This window comes from Bidens hawaiensis, unplaced genomic scaffold (genome assembly GCF_021521415.1).
Source record: "Bidens hawaiensis isolate Kalapana, Puna unplaced genomic scaffold, B.hawaiensis_p1.1 tig00006534_1, whole genome shotgun sequence".
In the NCBI taxonomy this organism is placed as follows: Eukaryota; Viridiplantae; Streptophyta; class Magnoliopsida; order Asterales; family Asteraceae; genus Bidens; species Bidens hawaiensis.
This window is the reverse complement of record NW_027491439.1, coordinates 279,991-296,808: the sequence shown is the minus strand read 5'-3', so window position 1 is coordinate 296,808 and position 16,818 is coordinate 279,991. Positions and strand designations below refer to the sequence as shown.

The 16,818-nt window shown below is 33.7% G+C and overlaps 1 protein-coding gene and 2 pseudogenes across 3 annotated transcripts; 2 read left to right on the top strand and 1 right to left on the bottom strand.

Moving 5' to 3' along the window:
- Positions 1 to 4,515: 4,515 nt before the first annotated feature.
- Positions 4,516 to 8,587, top strand: LOC143632834 (amino acid transporter AVT1C-like). Its single transcript, XM_077101253.1, has 12 exons — positions 4,516 to 4,739; positions 5,916 to 6,238; positions 6,337 to 6,551; positions 6,640 to 6,663; positions 6,798 to 6,978; positions 7,063 to 7,285; positions 7,361 to 7,496; positions 7,588 to 7,607; positions 7,719 to 7,864; positions 7,958 to 8,001; positions 8,086 to 8,148; positions 8,244 to 8,587. Exons 1-12 carry the CDS (start codon positions 4,561 to 4,563, stop codon positions 8,337 to 8,339), a joined length of 1,650 nt encoding a protein of 549 aa, XP_076957368.1. The 5' UTR covers positions 4,516 to 4,560; the 3' UTR covers positions 8,340 to 8,587.
- Positions 8,588 to 9,432: 845 nt separating this feature from the next.
- On the top strand, positions 9,433 to 13,161 carry LOC143632794 (pumilio homolog 4-like; annotated as a pseudogene). The gene is made up of 9 exons (XR_013153576.1): positions 9,433 to 10,104; positions 10,168 to 10,743; positions 10,785 to 11,242; positions 11,318 to 11,459; positions 11,610 to 11,717; positions 11,892 to 12,104; positions 12,189 to 12,296; positions 12,405 to 12,599; positions 12,689 to 13,161. The product of XR_013153576.1 is annotated as a pumilio homolog 4-like (transcript).
- Positions 13,162 to 13,369: 208 nt separating this feature from the next.
- LOC143632748 (AAA-ATPase At3g50940-like) lies at positions 13,370 to 15,259 on the bottom strand (annotated as a pseudogene). Its single transcript, XR_013153570.1, has 2 exons — positions 14,214 to 15,259; positions 13,370 to 13,846 (listed from the first exon to the last, which is right to left on the bottom strand). The product of XR_013153570.1 is annotated as an AAA-ATPase At3g50940-like (transcript).
- Between the last annotated feature and the right edge of the window lie 1,559 nt (positions 15,260 to 16,818).

Below are 16,818 nucleotides of genomic sequence, written 5' to 3'. Positions count from 1 at the left end.
CAAATAATCTCACGTGTAAACCTATCCTTTCGGGCTATGTTCAAGGTCGACTCCTCGACCACCGTGAGACCGTACCCACCTTGATGCAGGAACCGGATGAAATCCGTAAACCCCCGCCCCCTGACGGTTCGAACCAGCATTAAAGCCCTTATTCGTTCCTTCACCTAGATATCCGTTGAACTAGTCTAAGTAAGAATCAAACATGTGTTCACTAAAGAAAAGCACACCTCTTACCACTGGACCAACTTCTTATGAGCCATAGTAAGTAATATCTAGAGTAATTTTATCATTAACGAAACCGGAAAACGTATTTAATATAGTATTACTTTATTATATATATATTTTTTAAATATTCCTGTAACAGACAAAGTTACAAAATAGAATATTGATATTTCAAAATCATAGTCGTGACTATATATCTCACCTCTTAAGTTAGTAAATTAATATTTCCAATTCTGATGCGCAGAATTTTAGAATATATGCAACTGCATAATAAAACAACAATGGTGACAACTGGATCATGACCGGCACCATTTTCTTATATTATTATCGATCCCTAGGAGGCTAGGATTGCAGCCGCATATTGTTGGGGATTTTATAACATAAAAATAAATAAATATTGAATAGTTTATGAAAAGCTGAACAACCTCGTGTTAAGATTGGCTTATTTATGTGAACATTAAATCTCACACAACTAGGTTTCTCTAAATTGTTGGTTTACATCTCACCTTATTAACTTGTCTTTGATTTAAACAAATAGCTTGTTTAACTATTTTCATTTTTGGGTCACTGGATTTTAATATTCTAGCTGAATAAATCTTTTCTGACAATCTCAAATTTTAACTTATTTTCCTCTAGCAAACTTATTATAACTGAAAAGTAACCTCGTTAGCTTTTTTATGACATGAAAAATACGTATAAGGCTGCTGAAGGAAAATATGTTGAAAGTTGAGAGTGTCAAAAAACATTTATTTAGTTGAGATTAATCCTGACCAGTAGTTCAACGTTGAGATTATAAAATCCAATAATTCTTCATTTTATAACGATTAGATACCTTGACGATTTTCTCATTGAGTTTTGCTAATTGGGTTATTTTAAGGTACATCCAGCATGTGCGTTATTTTATTGATCTTGATCGATTCTTTGTATTCTGATACATTTTTATACTATATATTCATGCCAGCATGATATAGAATATACACATATTCGAGTTCAATGGTTGGAAGCCATTTTAGATCCATGAATCTACATTCCATAAAATATTGATCGTATATGTATATCCAAAGTTATTAAAACCACAATTTTGTGGCCTTATTCTCCACCACTTGTGTTTTAACTTTTTTTGTTTTTGGAAGTTTATTGAGTAAGCTTACACAATGCTTGTCTTGATGTATTTTTTTTCTGTTTACTATTTGTATTTTTTATAGTTATATATCCATCTCTCAAATCAAACTAATATTATTACTTTCTTGATAATATTAATCAGATCCCACGAGTTTTTTGGACCTTTTGTTGTTATTTTCACTAATGGTTAGGATTGAAAGTTGTACATCATTGATTATTATTAATATTACTATCCTGTAGCTAATATTTAACTTTAAGTGTGCAAACTTCAAAATCATGCATCGAATGTGTTGTGTGACGACATACACCACTTTAAAAATGTCATGTTTTACTTATATAATAATCGGTAAAATGGTAGATTGGTTGATATAAAGGAATATATTATCGGTTGATAACTTGATAATAATGGATATTGTGACGTAATGAGTCGTTTATATTTTAATTTACATACAATTATACAAAGTAAAACGTGCGAGTAAAATATGTCTAATAAACAAAGTAATGCATGACGTTAGAGTTCACTAACAAAGATTGTTTGTTTGGTTACTTCTTAATGATTTCATAAAAAGGCTATCTCTGAATCAGTCAGATGTTTAGGGGGTGTTTGGGATTGCTTATATTTACCAACTTATAACTTATAAACTTTTTGAAAAGTAAAAAGGTGTTTAAGATTGCTTATATTGTAAGAGGAAAAGTTTCATAAGTTGCAAATTTGCAACTTATTAACTTAATGAAAAGTTATCGGAGGCAAAATAAGGAATCCCAAACACCCCCTTAGTATTTTTGGTTACACCTTATAATGGATCATAGAGCCTCCTCTTAATTGTTAAGTTTAATAAACATAGGGAAAGATTCAGATGTTACTTTTTAATAATTCAGATTTCTTATTGATTCAGTTCATTAATATTAATAGTTATTATATGGCCTTTTTAATTTTAATTCTTATTGTTTTATTTATTGAGATCAAGTAGGCTCAAGCTTCATTTATCGCTATCAAGTAGGCTCACGGGCCTAAAGTTCTAAAGAAGCTTGTAAGTTATATAATTGGTATTTAATGTACTTTATATACATTTACACAATAATAATTAATTTTATATTTAAGTTATGATAAGAGTAGCTAGATAACCGTGTGTTACAATGATGGTTATGTAATTTATACAGCTCGGTTTTGATATAAAAAAATCATATTAAAACGTTTGAATTCGGTTTTGAACACCGACACGTAGATATAAGGTTTCATTTCAAGAATAAAAAAATTATTAGTTAAAAAATAAAAAAAGAGGGAAAATATCATTTAATAAGGAAACTAAGTTATAATTAAATGCTTTCCTAAAATGTTTTTTTAATTAGCTGGTATGATCAATGTTAATGTAGAAAATGATAGGCTGGCATGTGAAGTGGAGAATCGACTCTGCTTATCAAATCTTTGCAATAACGATTTCAAGATTGTGATACATATCACATTCTCTGCATCACTCACTATTACTTTCGTTTGTTTCTTTCTCCATTATATTTTCGATCTACTCACAAAAAAAATTAAGAATTAAGTGACCATTGGATATTTGAATTATCATGTCACACATCAATGGTTGGTGTCCATTTCCACGAAGACAGTCATGGCACTAGTAAAAGGAGTTTGAATTTGTTATTGGTTATTAATTAACTTATTATAGCTGACCGGCAATTTTTAGCCGGTACAATAAACATACACTCTAGGTTTCTAATTCTAAATAAATCGTGTGTACTTTGGTCTGATTTATGGTAACTGATTTTATATGTTCCGATTATTTCCATCATTCAATGTTAACAAAAAGAAAAGTTGAATTCACCACAATTATAATGTTTTACTCAAAAAGAATGGCCACATTACACCATTTTATTTACTAATAAAACGTTTTCATATGCATTGTTATGATCATAGCATGAACGTGCATGTGGTGTGAGTGTGTGACCTTCTCATATCTATTTGCATGTGCCTGTGTTAGACACGTGCATAAGAACATACACCATACACTATTGGTGTCATCATATGAATACTTAATTTAGTTTGTGAGTAAATTTTAAAGGAGATAAATTAAGTATATTTAATATTCATGAAAACAAGTTGATTTGTGTTATATTTATTGCTAGCTGTCATTGAAACTTAAATATACACAAGGAATTAATTTTAAATCTCTCAATAAACATACCTTTTTAAAATTGAACTTGTAACCGGTGACCGTGATCCGTTTTGACACATAACTATCTATATATGGATTAGGTGTTTAAACGACATAATACGACATGAATTTAAAAACCGTTATGATTTTAGGGTTGTCCATGAGAACCTCTAAAATTTCGGGGTCTGGGACAGTTAAAAAAAATGAGTCCCTACTCCTAGGATTTATTTTCATTGATTAACACTATTTTCATTTTCATTGATTAACACTATTTTCATTACACCAAAAAGTCATTTTTGTAAGCTTTGATTTAAAAAAATTTATATATGAATTATATATAATTATATATGTAATAATCAACCCCCCCTTCGCGGGAGAGCGGCGCGGGTTCTCGGTGGCTGACCACCTCGCCTCTCCTCCGAGACGGCCCTAATAGTTTTTAGGGATTAGTGATTTTAGAGCAATAAACTTAAACATAGTGAGATAATTAATTACAATAAAGTTAGTAAAGATATCAAACTAACCAAATCATGAGCTGTTTATTTTTCTAAAAACAATTATTACAACTACAAGTTTCTCGAAATCGAGATTATAATAAATCATGTTTATAATATTAATAATCGGAATTAGCACTAGGCAGGCAGCAGTCAGTGTTATTCCATTATTATATTTTCTAAAAATAAGAATAAAGCTATAAACTTGTAACATGGCCACTCTTTTTAGAGTCAAAATATATACTCAAAACAAAAAACACTCACCAATCACATGAAAGTACACATCTTGTCATCTTCACCGTGAGCTCTAAGTCCTCACCATTGGCCATATAATTCTGTGACACTATAAATGGCAGGCAGATAAGAAGATATTATAGACAGAACAATAACCAGAAGAAACAGAACACTCTGTAGCCTGTTCTTGATCTCTATATTCATATATCAGGTCAGTTTAGTTTTGTTATCTTTTTGACAATAACATTACTTTTGTTAACTCCAATCTTCTTGATCCAGTCACACACAATTTAACTTTTTTATTTTTATTTTTTGAAGGTTGAGAGAATATGAAGAATTCAGAATCAGATCAAGCTTTTTTCATTGAGAGTGATGAAGATGATGAAAAGGATTCAATAAAAGGTGAAGATGATGGGAATGAAACAGATGTTTCAAATTATTCAGATGATAATCATCAACACCAGGGGAAGCCAAGTTCCTTGAATCCATCATGGCCTCAAAGTTACAGGTAAGTTTGATTCAAAGATTATAGCTTTATGGATTGTTTTTTAAGTTTTCTATTGAATCTTGAATTTTCACTTTTGTGTTTATTTAAAGATTATAACTTTATGGATTGTTTTTTAAGTTTTATATTGAATCTTGATTTTTCACTTAGGCCCTGTTTGTTTTTGCCTCTTTTCTCTGAATAGAGGAAAACGTCTGATTCGGTAGACGTAATCAGACATGGGGCTGTTTGTTTTTTTTTCTGGCGTTAAGAGGTTCAGCGTCTTAATAGCATCTGAACCAGTTAGAGCTTTTAGTGGGTCTGAAAACCTCTTAACCCAAAAAAAACATACGTTTGTCTCCGGCCTCCATTAACTTATAACCCGGAGACTAGGCTCCATCTCCGACGACTAGAGGTTCGTCTCTAGCCTCCACCTCTTAATGATTCAGATTTCAGACATTTGAACAACCTCTTAACATTCAGATGTGGTATTCAGATTCAGACTTAAATCTGTAAAAAAAACAAACGGGGCCTTACTATTCAAGATTTGTGTTTACTTAAAGATTATAACTTTATGGATGATGCTCAAATAAGTTTTCTATTGAATTTTGATTTTTTCACTTAATATTCAAGATTTATGTGTATACAAAGATTATAACTTTATGGATGCTCTTTTAAGTTTTCTATTGAATTTTGGATTTTCACTTAATATTCAAGATTTGTGTTTATTCAAAGATGATAACTTTATGGATGCTCTTTTAAGTTTTCTATTGAATCTTGATTTTTCACTTAATATTCAAGATTTATGTCTAATCAAAGATTATAACTTTATGGATTCTCTTTTGAGTTTTCTATTGAATCTTGTCTTATCATTTTATGGGTTCTCTTTAAGTTGCTTTTGAGGGTAACAGTTGATAGAAAAACTGAATACTGAAGCTTGTTTTCTCACCATTTTGTGCATTGGTAGTTTGATGCTATTTTTTTATTACCTTTATTTTATTTTGTTGCTGTTTTGATTGTCACCTTATTATGCTATACTTTACACTTGAATCAAAGGTTTTGGAGATGTTGGATTATTGGGAATTTTTTGTTGTTGGTTATATTTTAAGATTTTTGTAAATTATTAAATTTTTTCGTCCCATATATTGATAATTAATCTGAATTTGATTTGTTACAAACTCCTTTTATATGATGTTGCAGGCAATCCATTGATCTGTACAGCAGTGTACCATCACCAAGCCTGAATTTTTTGGGGACGCCTACGTTGTCCCGATTAGGCAGTTCGTTCCTTTCATCATCACTGACAAGAAGACACACCCCTGAAATACTCCCCACTTTGAGCAAACCATTTTTACCACCCGAAACCGACAACCAGCAGCCCCAAGAACGGCGTAGTTCTCATTCCCTTCTGCCTCCACGCGGATCATCTGCCAAAAAGTTGCCACATTATCAGAAACCGTCTAAAGTTTCACATGAACTTCCTCTTTCAACGCAGAGTTCATATGGTCAATCTGTGATCAACGGTATGCAGCATGACAACACGAACAAATTTCGTGTGTTAAAGTGTTAAATATGTGATTGTGTATATATCATAAATCTTTTTCATGTTGGTTTTGTGTAGGCATAAATGTGCTTTGTGGAGTCGGGATTCTTTCGACTCCTTATGCAGTCAAAGAAGGAGGATGGGTTGGATTGTTCTTACTGTTTCTCTTCGGTGTCCTCTCGTTCTACACGGGTATCCTTCTTCGACACTGTTTGGATAGTCAGCCTGGACTCGAGACTTATCCGGATATTGGCCAGGCTGCCTTTGGCACCACCGGACGTTTAATTATTTCTGTAAGTTTACTTAATATACGTGTTCGTACGTACGCATGAATTATAACATTTCTAAAAACACATTTCTTGTTTCTGTTTTGTGATGCAGATAATTTTGTATGTGGAGTTATATGTAAGTATTTCTGGCTCATTAATATTTTTTAAGTTTATATTGGTTGAAAATCATAAGTTTAATCATTATCTACTAATGTGACAATCTTTACAAGCACCGGACTGCATAAATATAAATCTGTTAATTTGCTGCAGGCGTGTTGTGTGGAATATATAATCTTGGAGAGTGATAATCTTTCATCTCTGTTTCCAAATGCGCATTTAAGTTTCGGAGGGTTTATACTTAGTGCGCATTATTTATTTGCTATTATGATCGCTCTCGCCGTGCTTCCTACAGTCTGGCTGCGTGACATGAGTGTTCTTAGTTACATCTCCGGTAAGTAATATGAACTATGCATAAATAAAACTTTTTTGTTTTTTTTTAATATGTTTTAATGTTTTGTCATTTCTGTTTATCCAGCCGGTGGCGTTATTGCTTCCATTCTAGTAGCCATTTGCTTGTTTTGGGTTGGCTTGGTGGATAATGTTGGTTATCAAATTGAAACCACAAAGGCCTTGAATCTGTCTAGTTTCCCTGTGGCCATAGGACTTTATGGCTACTGTTATTCAGGACACGCGGTCTTTCCTAATATCTATACATCAATGGCAAAAAGGAGTCAATATCCTATGGTTCTGTTAGCTAGGTAGAGTACTACACTACTAATATATTGATTGTTGAATGATTTTGTGTTACTTACTTGGATCTAATTGCTATGCAGCTTCTGTATATGTGGTGTTCTGTATGCTGCAGTTGCTGTAATGGGATACCTGATGTTCGGGGAGTCAACAGAATCACAGTTTACTCTCAACCTGCCGACAAATTTGGTCGCCTCCAAAATTGCTGTGTGGACTACAGTAAGTTAACTACAGATTATGGTAAAATATTATTATACAGCTTGTTTACAAATATTTTGTGTACTCATGTCATCCATTTCTTCTTTTGCAGGTAGTTAATCCATTTACCAAATATCCTTTATTCATTTATTAAGAACATTATTTAAAAATATTGGCATTTCCTTTTTTTATTTATTATGAACTAAAACGGTTAGTTAACTGTATTTCCTTAACAAGAATCACGTATGCTTTGACAATGTCTCCGGTCGCAATGAGTCTCGAGGAGTTAATACAACCAAATCACATGAAGTCGCATATCTATTCCATCGTCATTAGAACGGGTTTAGTGTTCTCTACTTTGCTTGTAGCCCTTTGCATCCCCTTCTTTGGTAAGCTTATAATCTGCCATCCATTCCCAAAAGTTATATAGTTTTTTCAATTTTATGTATAAACTATGAATTTTATAAAACTTGTGTTTGCAGGTCTTGTGATGTCACTCATTGGATCTTTATTGACCATGCTAGTGGTATATTCTAGTTCACAATTTTAAATACTTAATTTCATATTTTTTTCAAGACTTATAACATATGTGTGATCATCATTGTTACAGACATTGATACTTCCTTGTGTTTGCTTTTTGAGCATCTTAAAGGGAAAGATATCGCGGTTACAGGTATAAACATTAACATATATATTCAAATGTTGCATAAAATGTCATGTTATTTGCTCATTTATTAATTCATGGTCCTGTTTTGATTTGATTGGTAGGTATCAATGTGCGTATTGATCATCGCGGTTGGGATTGTCTCCTTACTTATTGGAACCTATACATCGTTAGCCGACATCGTTAAACAACTGTCATGATCATGTTCCAGTCCCTTTATTTTGCATGTCTTTATTAGTGTTGGTGTGATTTTTATAATAGATTAGACAATTTTGATACATTTTGCAATTTTTGTTGGAATTTTGTCTTGCCTCTCTTATGATATCTTCATAGAGGTGTTGCTTGTCTCATTTCTTTTAGTGTGTACTCATTAAATTAAATGAATCAGTCCGTTCTGATTCAACATTTGAATTTGAATATTTTTGTTATTGGAAATTTGTGTTAATTATATTTCGTGTATAATATTTTTTTTCAATTTGATAAAATACATACTCGGTTAACCTCCTGAGTGTAGCCTACGGTACTTGGGAATGGAGATGAACGGGTGGGCCAATAGCCCGCTAGTGATCTAATTTAACCGTTATAAAAACTACTCGGTTATCTATAGCGACTTTTATCAATTTTAATCTGAAATCTATGCATTTGGGAAAAAGATTTAATTTTTTTACATAAAATCCATCTTTAAAATTTAACTCTTGAAATAAGTTTAATATTATTTTCCTTTTAAACCTTTATCATCAATCAGTTTTAATACACCTCACACACACACATATATATATACAATATGGAGTCTAAAGCCCTTTAATATTGGGTCAGGCCATAAAACAAACTGACATATAGAGTTTTTATACATTTTCATCATATTTTATGTCTCTAAAATTATAATAAAAAAATGTAGATCTTATAATCCTATAAATCATATAGCTCCCATGCACGTATAATTAACCCTATGATCATCCACCCTAATAATTTCAAAAATCCCTTGAATTCATTCTTCAATAATATATAAATATTCTCCAAATGTTGCATGTTAATCTCCACCTCCTTCGCCATTTTCATATTATTATTCTCACTTTTACTTTGATTATTTCTCTCATTAAAACTCCTTCCTAGATTTATGATCAATATTATTATTATTATTCAAATCAACACAGGCTGATTCCTCTCTCCACTCTAACAATATTATTAACACAACTGTAAGTGTCTTTGATCCTAAATTTATTATATATACCCATGCATGTATATGCATGCATGCATTTCTGTTTTAATTTTATTTCTTTTTCTTTGATAATATTTAGGGTTTTTGATCAATCAACAAAGAGGGTATATATATATGATGAAAGGGTTAACAGGAAATAATATTAATTCAGATGATGGTTTAGAAAATGAGCTTGAATTGATTCTTAGTCAAAGGGAAAGTAGGGTGTATGGTGATCAAGATCGGGATCAAAACACGCATAGAAGTGGTAGTGCTCCACCGACCGTCGAGGGTTCGTTAAGTGCGGTTGGGAGTTTGTATAGAAACCCTAATCTTGATCAGACTGATAATAGGAATAATAGTATTAATGGTACCAATGAGATGTTAACAGAAGAAGAACTTAGATCTCACCCTTTGTATTTATCTTATTATTATGCTCATGGGAACTTTAATCCGAGGCTGCCACCGCCTTTGTTGTCGAAAGAGGATTGGCGGGTTGCTCAACGGTTTCATGGCGGGTCGTCGTCTGAAGGGACGAGAGATTGGTGGAAGAAGAATGTGTGTGGTGATAGTGATAGTGGTAATAGTTCTTCGTTGTTTTCGATGCAGCCTGGAGTAGGTATACACAAGAATGCAGAATCTGATTTGATTGAAATGAGGAAGGCCGGAAAAGTTCGGCTGAATGGGTCAGTAAGCCCGATGGGTTGATTGGTTTATCGGCTTCTGGTATGGGTTGCAGAAGAAAAAGCTTTGCAGATATTCTGCAGGTAATTAGATATATTATTATAGCATTTGTTGATGAATAATATAACATTTTAATGTTTGTGCAGGAAGGGCTTGAACACCCTGCAGGGTCTTCAAGTAACCGAATTTCTCGGCCTGCAAGTCAGAATGCGATTATTTCTAACTCTAATTCATCAAGTTTGGTTAATGATAACTTTACACCAGTTGTGGGTTCATCTGTAACAAGGAGAGCTGCAAGTCCAGGCCTTCCTCCTGTGAGTAGCATTGCGCGGCCTGCTGACGTGGCGTCTTCGTTATCTAGCTTAAATCTGTCAAAAAGTCATCTTTCTGAGGGAGATAACTATTCACAATGTGGCAGTCTTGATGGTATAAATGATCAGAGGTTAAGTTTTCAGCATCGGTTTGTTGATAACTCGAGAAAAGATAATATTGGACCGGTGAATTTTCATAGGAGAGCTGCTTCTTCGGTAGATCTAAATTCTAACCAGAACATGTTTGACTTTTCGAACTTAGAAGTGCCACGTAATCAGGTCAATAATTTCACTGGGATGGATTTATCTGGTCGGATGCCTACTAGATATTCTGCAGCAAACAATATTAATCACCTTGCTTCAGGTAAACCTTTTTTTTTTTTTTTTTTTTTTTTTTGCAAATTTACACTAGTTATGTGGTTTAAAGTGTTTTTTGATCAGTATTTTGAATATTTTCAGCTTTAAATATAAACAATGCGGGAAAGGGACAATTTTCGAGACAATATAACTACCCGCCACCTGTCATGGATAACCTTCCTCAGGGAAGAACTAATTATATTGTTTCACATGAAGATATGCAAGCTCTTCATAAGATGTATGTTGAAGCACTGCTTGCTCAACATAACCAACAGTACGGGTCATCGCATTTTGGTAGATCGGGCAGTTTAAATCATATACATGAGGGTCCTTCATACAGTCATGTCATGCCATATCAAGGAAACTTAATGGAAAAATCTAGACTGTTGTCGCAGCCAGAACGAACCATGCATTTTGCTCCTGCTTTAAGAAATTCAGCGGGTGAAATGAACTTTGATAGAAGATACGTTTCATCGTTGTTAGATGAGCTCAAGAACAATAAAACCAAATCTTTTGAGCTTTCTGATGTTGTTGATCATGTCATTGAGTTTAGGTATGCCAAGTTGTTTGCTTTATCTTTTTGTACAGGTTTATTATTGCTTCTGTTTTCTGTCTCTTTATATTGTAGTACGGATCAATATGGAAGCCGGTTTATTCAGCAGAAGCTTGAAACGGCTACGGTTGATGAAAAGAATTTGATATTCCCCGAGATCATTCCTCGTGCTCGTAGTTTGATGACTGATGTCTTTGGTAATTATGTCATACAGAAGGTATATTTTAGTATATATAAATATTTAATCCGCTTTTGTAGCATTTTAAGATAATATGTCATGCAGAAGGCATATTTAGTATTTATAATCTACTTAATCAAGCTGTTTTAGTAACATTTTAACTTAATATGTTAATACACAAATGTGCAGTTTTTTGAGCATGGAACTGAAAGTCAAAGAAAGGAGTTAGCGGGTCAACTTATCGGTCATGTTTTGCCTCTTAGTCTTCAAATGTACGGTTGCAGAGTCATCCAGAAGGTGATTGTTTTACCAAAAAGAACCGATTCTTTTGTAAAGATTAAATCTTGATAATGTCTTTTTGGATTTTGGTTGTTTAATGTTTACACTTGATTAGCTATTAATAAAGATCCTTAATTTGGGTTCTTTTTGGTAATTTTTTTAATAATCCATGCCAACATAATCTCTGATCAGGCATTGGAGGTAGTTGATGTTGATCTGCAGAACAGTATAGTTAGTGAACTTAACGGTTCAGTGATGAAATGCGTTCGTGATCAGAATGGTAATCATGTTATTCAAAAATGCATTGAATGCGTGCCTCAAGATCGGATCCAATTTATAGTTTCATCTTTCTTTGGGCAAGTTGTTGCTCTTTCATCGCATCCTTACTGTTGTCGGGTCATACAGGTAAAAAAAATCTATTCAATATTTTATATACATTAGCAAGTAGCAACTGTCTTGTAAAATACTAATCATACTTGATATCAACAGAGGGTTTTGGAGCATTGTGATGATCCAAATACACAAGTTGTAATGGATGAAATCATGAACTCGGTTTGTACTCTAGCACAAGACCAATATGGTAATTATGTTATTCAGGTACAAACTAGATTAAAACTTCTGCGTATGCACATAGTTTAACGCCATTGTTTGATAGTTAAATGACTAAAATACCCTTCACGAGTTTTGACTTTTTTGTTTGGTTAGCATGTACTGCAACATGGTAAACCGCACGAGCGATCTGCTATTATCAGCAAGCTTTCAGGACAAATAGTAATAATGAGTCTTCAGAAATTTGCTTCTAATGTTGTTGAGAAATGTTTGACTTATGGAAGTATTGAGGAACGCAAACTTCTTGTGAAGGAGATACTTGGTTCCACTGATGATAATGAGCCGTTACAAGTGAGAAACATTTCTTCTCGTTTCCCAAATTACCCTTTTGTCCTTTGTATCGTTTGGTAAACTGTTTTTCTTTTTCTGGACAAATACAGGCAATGATGAAAGACCCTTTTGGGAATTATGTCGTGCAGAAGGTTCTAGAAACATGTGATGACCAGAGCCGTGAATTCATCCTCTCGCGCATAAAGGTCCATTTGGCTACTTTGAAACGATACACGTACGGTAAACATATTGTTTCTCGTGTTGAAAAGCTCATCACTTCAGGAGGTGAGAAACATGTTCCTAAACACATTATTAAAATCTATAAAATCATGATTATCTCATGAAATTCTTTATTACTTGTATTTGCAGAAAGGCATACTGCCTCGTCGACTTCTTCTAGATCTTGAGGTATCCCGCATTGGATATGAAACAAACTAATAAGACGGTATCACCATAAACTTTGATGGTATGATCTATATGTGAATGTGAGCTTTGAACTTGTAAAGACTAAAGAGACAACTGTAAATGATCGATGATCGGTTTTGATAGATAAGTTAACAGGGGAGCATGGTTTTTATGTATATATGCTGGTTTCTTGGTTTTCAAAAGATATATTATTTGAATTTATTGTTTGTTTCATATTGGTTCTTGAATCTTGATAATAACCAATTTAGGCATATACCATACTGTTCTATCCACATGAGAAATAAAACTTTAAGCAATTAGGTTGTCATAAAACTCATATCAAAGTCATATATTAATACATATATTATGCTTAAATTCTTAAGAGGTAAATACCTAAACTTCATAATCATAAGTCATAACTAATTAATTGTTTATTCCATCTTCTTGTTGCTTCATTTCATTTTCTTTTGCTGCCAACTCTTCTTCTTCTCTTAACCTTTTGGCCTCTTCAATCTCCTTCCTCTTAACCTCAAAAACTCAATGAGCCCGCCAAGGGCAACGTCAGGGTCCTCATCTTTGAGAAGTTGTTCCGCCACTTCAGCAGGGGTAACATCCACTTGGCACATCAATCCACCAATTTCTTCAAAAAGACTGTGTTCAGTAATACCAAGGTAGTTGGAAGTTAACATTCTAAACGCGCTCGGTGTGTAGTACGACATGTGGATGTGAACATCCATACGTCCCGATCGAATAAGTGCCGGATCAAGCTTGTCCTTCCTGTTTGTCGTGAATATTATGATCCTCTCGTCACCACAACTTGACCATAACCCGTCAATGAAGTTAAGAAACCCCGATAACGTTACCTTTTTAAAACAATTGTTGTTAGATTCATAATGCTAATTCCTATACATTCATATTTCTCCTCATAACTTTATACAGAAACATCAAGATGTTTGTTATAAAATATTGTTCAATTGAAGCCATTTAAGTTTTTTTATAACCGTACAAAATCACAAAATTTCTTTTAAAGTCACTCAAATCATAACAGAGTAATTAATTTCAATATTATACATTAAAAGTTTTGATAATAAGTTTTTTTCCTAAATGACTAATAATTATGAATCTTTATTGTTATTCAGTGACTAATACTGTAGGATTTAACGCGTACGATTGTTGTTGACTACTACAATAATAATATAGAAACTTGATCACTATTTACAATTTACTAACCTTGGGCTGTTCATCCACATACCCGCGCGACTGACTCCTCCGCGCCTTTTCCACCTGCACCCGATCATGCAACTCAACCGGGAGCAATCAATATCCTCAACCACCAGTATCGAGCGATTCGCAGTCGCCACCAACAACCTCCTCAACTCGGAATTGGAATGAATATTAGTCAACTCCAAATCATAAACATCAAAACTCAAGTAATTCGCCATGGCGGCAATCAAACTCGACTTCCCAGTCCCAGGCGGACCATACAACAAGTACCCTCGCTTCCACGCCTTCCCGACTTTCCTATAATACTCCCTCCTACTCAAAAACCGATCCAAATCCTTCATCACAGTCTCCTTAACACCCGCATCCATCGCCACTGTTTCAAACGTGGCCGGATGGTCGAGATTCACACACGTCCATTGCGTAGGGTATCGGGTGTAACTCGTCTTCCTTTCAACAGTATAAAGCTTAACCGTTTTGTCACTCAGTTTCATTTCGTTAGATTTAGTTATAATATACGGGATATAAGAGTTGAAAGCTAGTTCTCTATAACTCTTGTGAAATGTTAAACGATCTTTTGTCCGACTTAGTCGTCCGACCGTGTTCGCCATGCACGTGATACTCAACGCTTGGATTTCTTTTGGAGACTAACGACCATGTAAACTTAACACCATTATACACGTCAACATACTCTTCTTTAATCTCCATAGCGAGTTGTAAACTTTCTTTGTCGGTTTTGGTGACTTTTATACGGCGGACGTCGGACGTGATGCGGGCGGACAGGTAGGTATTAGCGGCGGTGTAGATTTGGTTGTCGGTAAAGCCTTCATATTCATAAAAGATGAGTGTTAATTCTGTGGAGAATTTTTTTAACAAGTCGCGGACGGTGTGAGAGATGTAGTTACGGAGTTCGTGGGGTAAGTAGTCGCGTGAGACGCTGCGGACGACCATGGCGGCTGCTGCAACGGAGCCGATGGTGGAGATGATGGTTTTGGCGGTGGTGAATTTGGGGTCCGTTGACGACGGAGACATTTTGGTAGTAAAGTCGTTGGTGGGGATTAAAGTTAATATGAAGAGTAGAGGGAGATTAATAATTACAACTATTATTATATATACAGGGGTTTGGTTTTCTCACTAGTGAATAAAATGTACAGCTGGAAATGGGACAAATAACAATAGTTTGTTAAGACGGAATATTTACAAATTACCACTTGTAAGTTCAGGCTAAATTTCAGTTCAGTTTAATAACTCTTATGTATAAATAAACAGGCTAAATGTAGGACTACTAAGACATGTTCAAAAAGCTTGTAGCTCATAGCTTGACTTGTAGGCATAGCTCGGTCGATAAAAGATCGAATAAATTTAGCTAAAAAGTTGATTTCAAACGACCTAAGTTGAGCTGGCTCATTTTTGTAACTGAGCCAAAGTCACCTCGGATTGTTGGCTCGATTGTAGGTTTGGTTAACTTCAAGCTTATGCTAGAGCTGAGCCGAGCTGCCTCGTTTAATTTTGAGGTCGAGCTTGAACTCACACTGGCTTAACTCGTTTACAGATTGGCCGTCGTTTAATAAGAAGTAAAATAGAAACAAAAATGAACTAAAATAAATTAATAGGAAAACAAGAAGATGAAATATAAAAAAGTTAAAAAAACAAAATCAAATATTCATGGAAATGGTGTGGTCTGCAAAAAATCAAAGTACTCCTAAAACAATAAAGTGTGTCAAAGTAATACTTATTTTAAGTTTACCTATTATTTTTCTTTTACATGTTTATATTTTTCACCTCATTTCACTTAACTCTGGCTGCACCTACAATTTACGCAATACTTGTAACTCCGACAATTATGGGTAGTCACTTTTTTCGGTGTATTCGTTTTTTCATATTTTCAATTTCGGTACCCTTTGGTGTCTGTATATTTAGTGATACCGGTACTGAAGGAACAAAATCGGTATTGTATTCAGTTTATACTTTCATTCATTTTTTATAACAATGTTTTTCAACACGGTACCAATCTCGTCCTTAAGAAAACACATCCAAGCAACTTCACCAACTACAAGTTTAACATAATAACCTAAAATCATATCTAATCATATTTACTAACACTAATCCTTTATACTTATATATTTTCCAAAACAAAAAGGTATATACTGTTACTAATCATGGAAACAAAGCAAATATCCGACACCATTTATTTAAACTTAATTTTGAAAATTATTAAAAGAGTTAAATCATCTACTCTTAACGACATAAAACTTGCCCACATGGCCACATCCAAATATTCTGTCAATATCCGAATGTAAAAAATAATACGTGAGTAAGCCGGCTTGTTGTTATATACTTGTTTCCGTCGTTTGTGATGTTGAATCACTAAAAAATGCATATTTATGTTTCCATTGTTAGAAAAGCTAATTAAAAATATTTTCATTATTAACTTTTTCCACAAATAGTATACAACTACCATTACTGGATTTGTTTTTCTTTTTGCTAAAGGTTTCGTAATGAGCTAAGTATCTAAAATTAAGTATAGGTGAACGAAATATCAATTCTCAAAGTAACGAATTCACAATAAAATTGTTGTGGAAGTTGGGTGGAAAAAACTGTACATGTATGTAAC

Bases quoted from the DNA above. Each gene is read 5' to 3' on its own strand.
- LOC143632834 (XM_077101253.1), top strand. From the start codon at position 4,561: ATGAAGAATTCAGAATCAGATCAAGCTTTTTTCATTGAGAGTGATGAA. The intron at 6,552-6,639 runs GTAAGTTTACTT...TTTGTGATGCAG, and splicing joins CCGGACGTTTAATTATTTCT to ATAATTTTGTATGTGGAGTT. The intron at 8,149-8,243 runs GTATAAACATTA...TTTGATTGGTAG, and splicing joins GAAAGATATCGCGGTTACAG to GTATCAATGTGCGTATTGAT.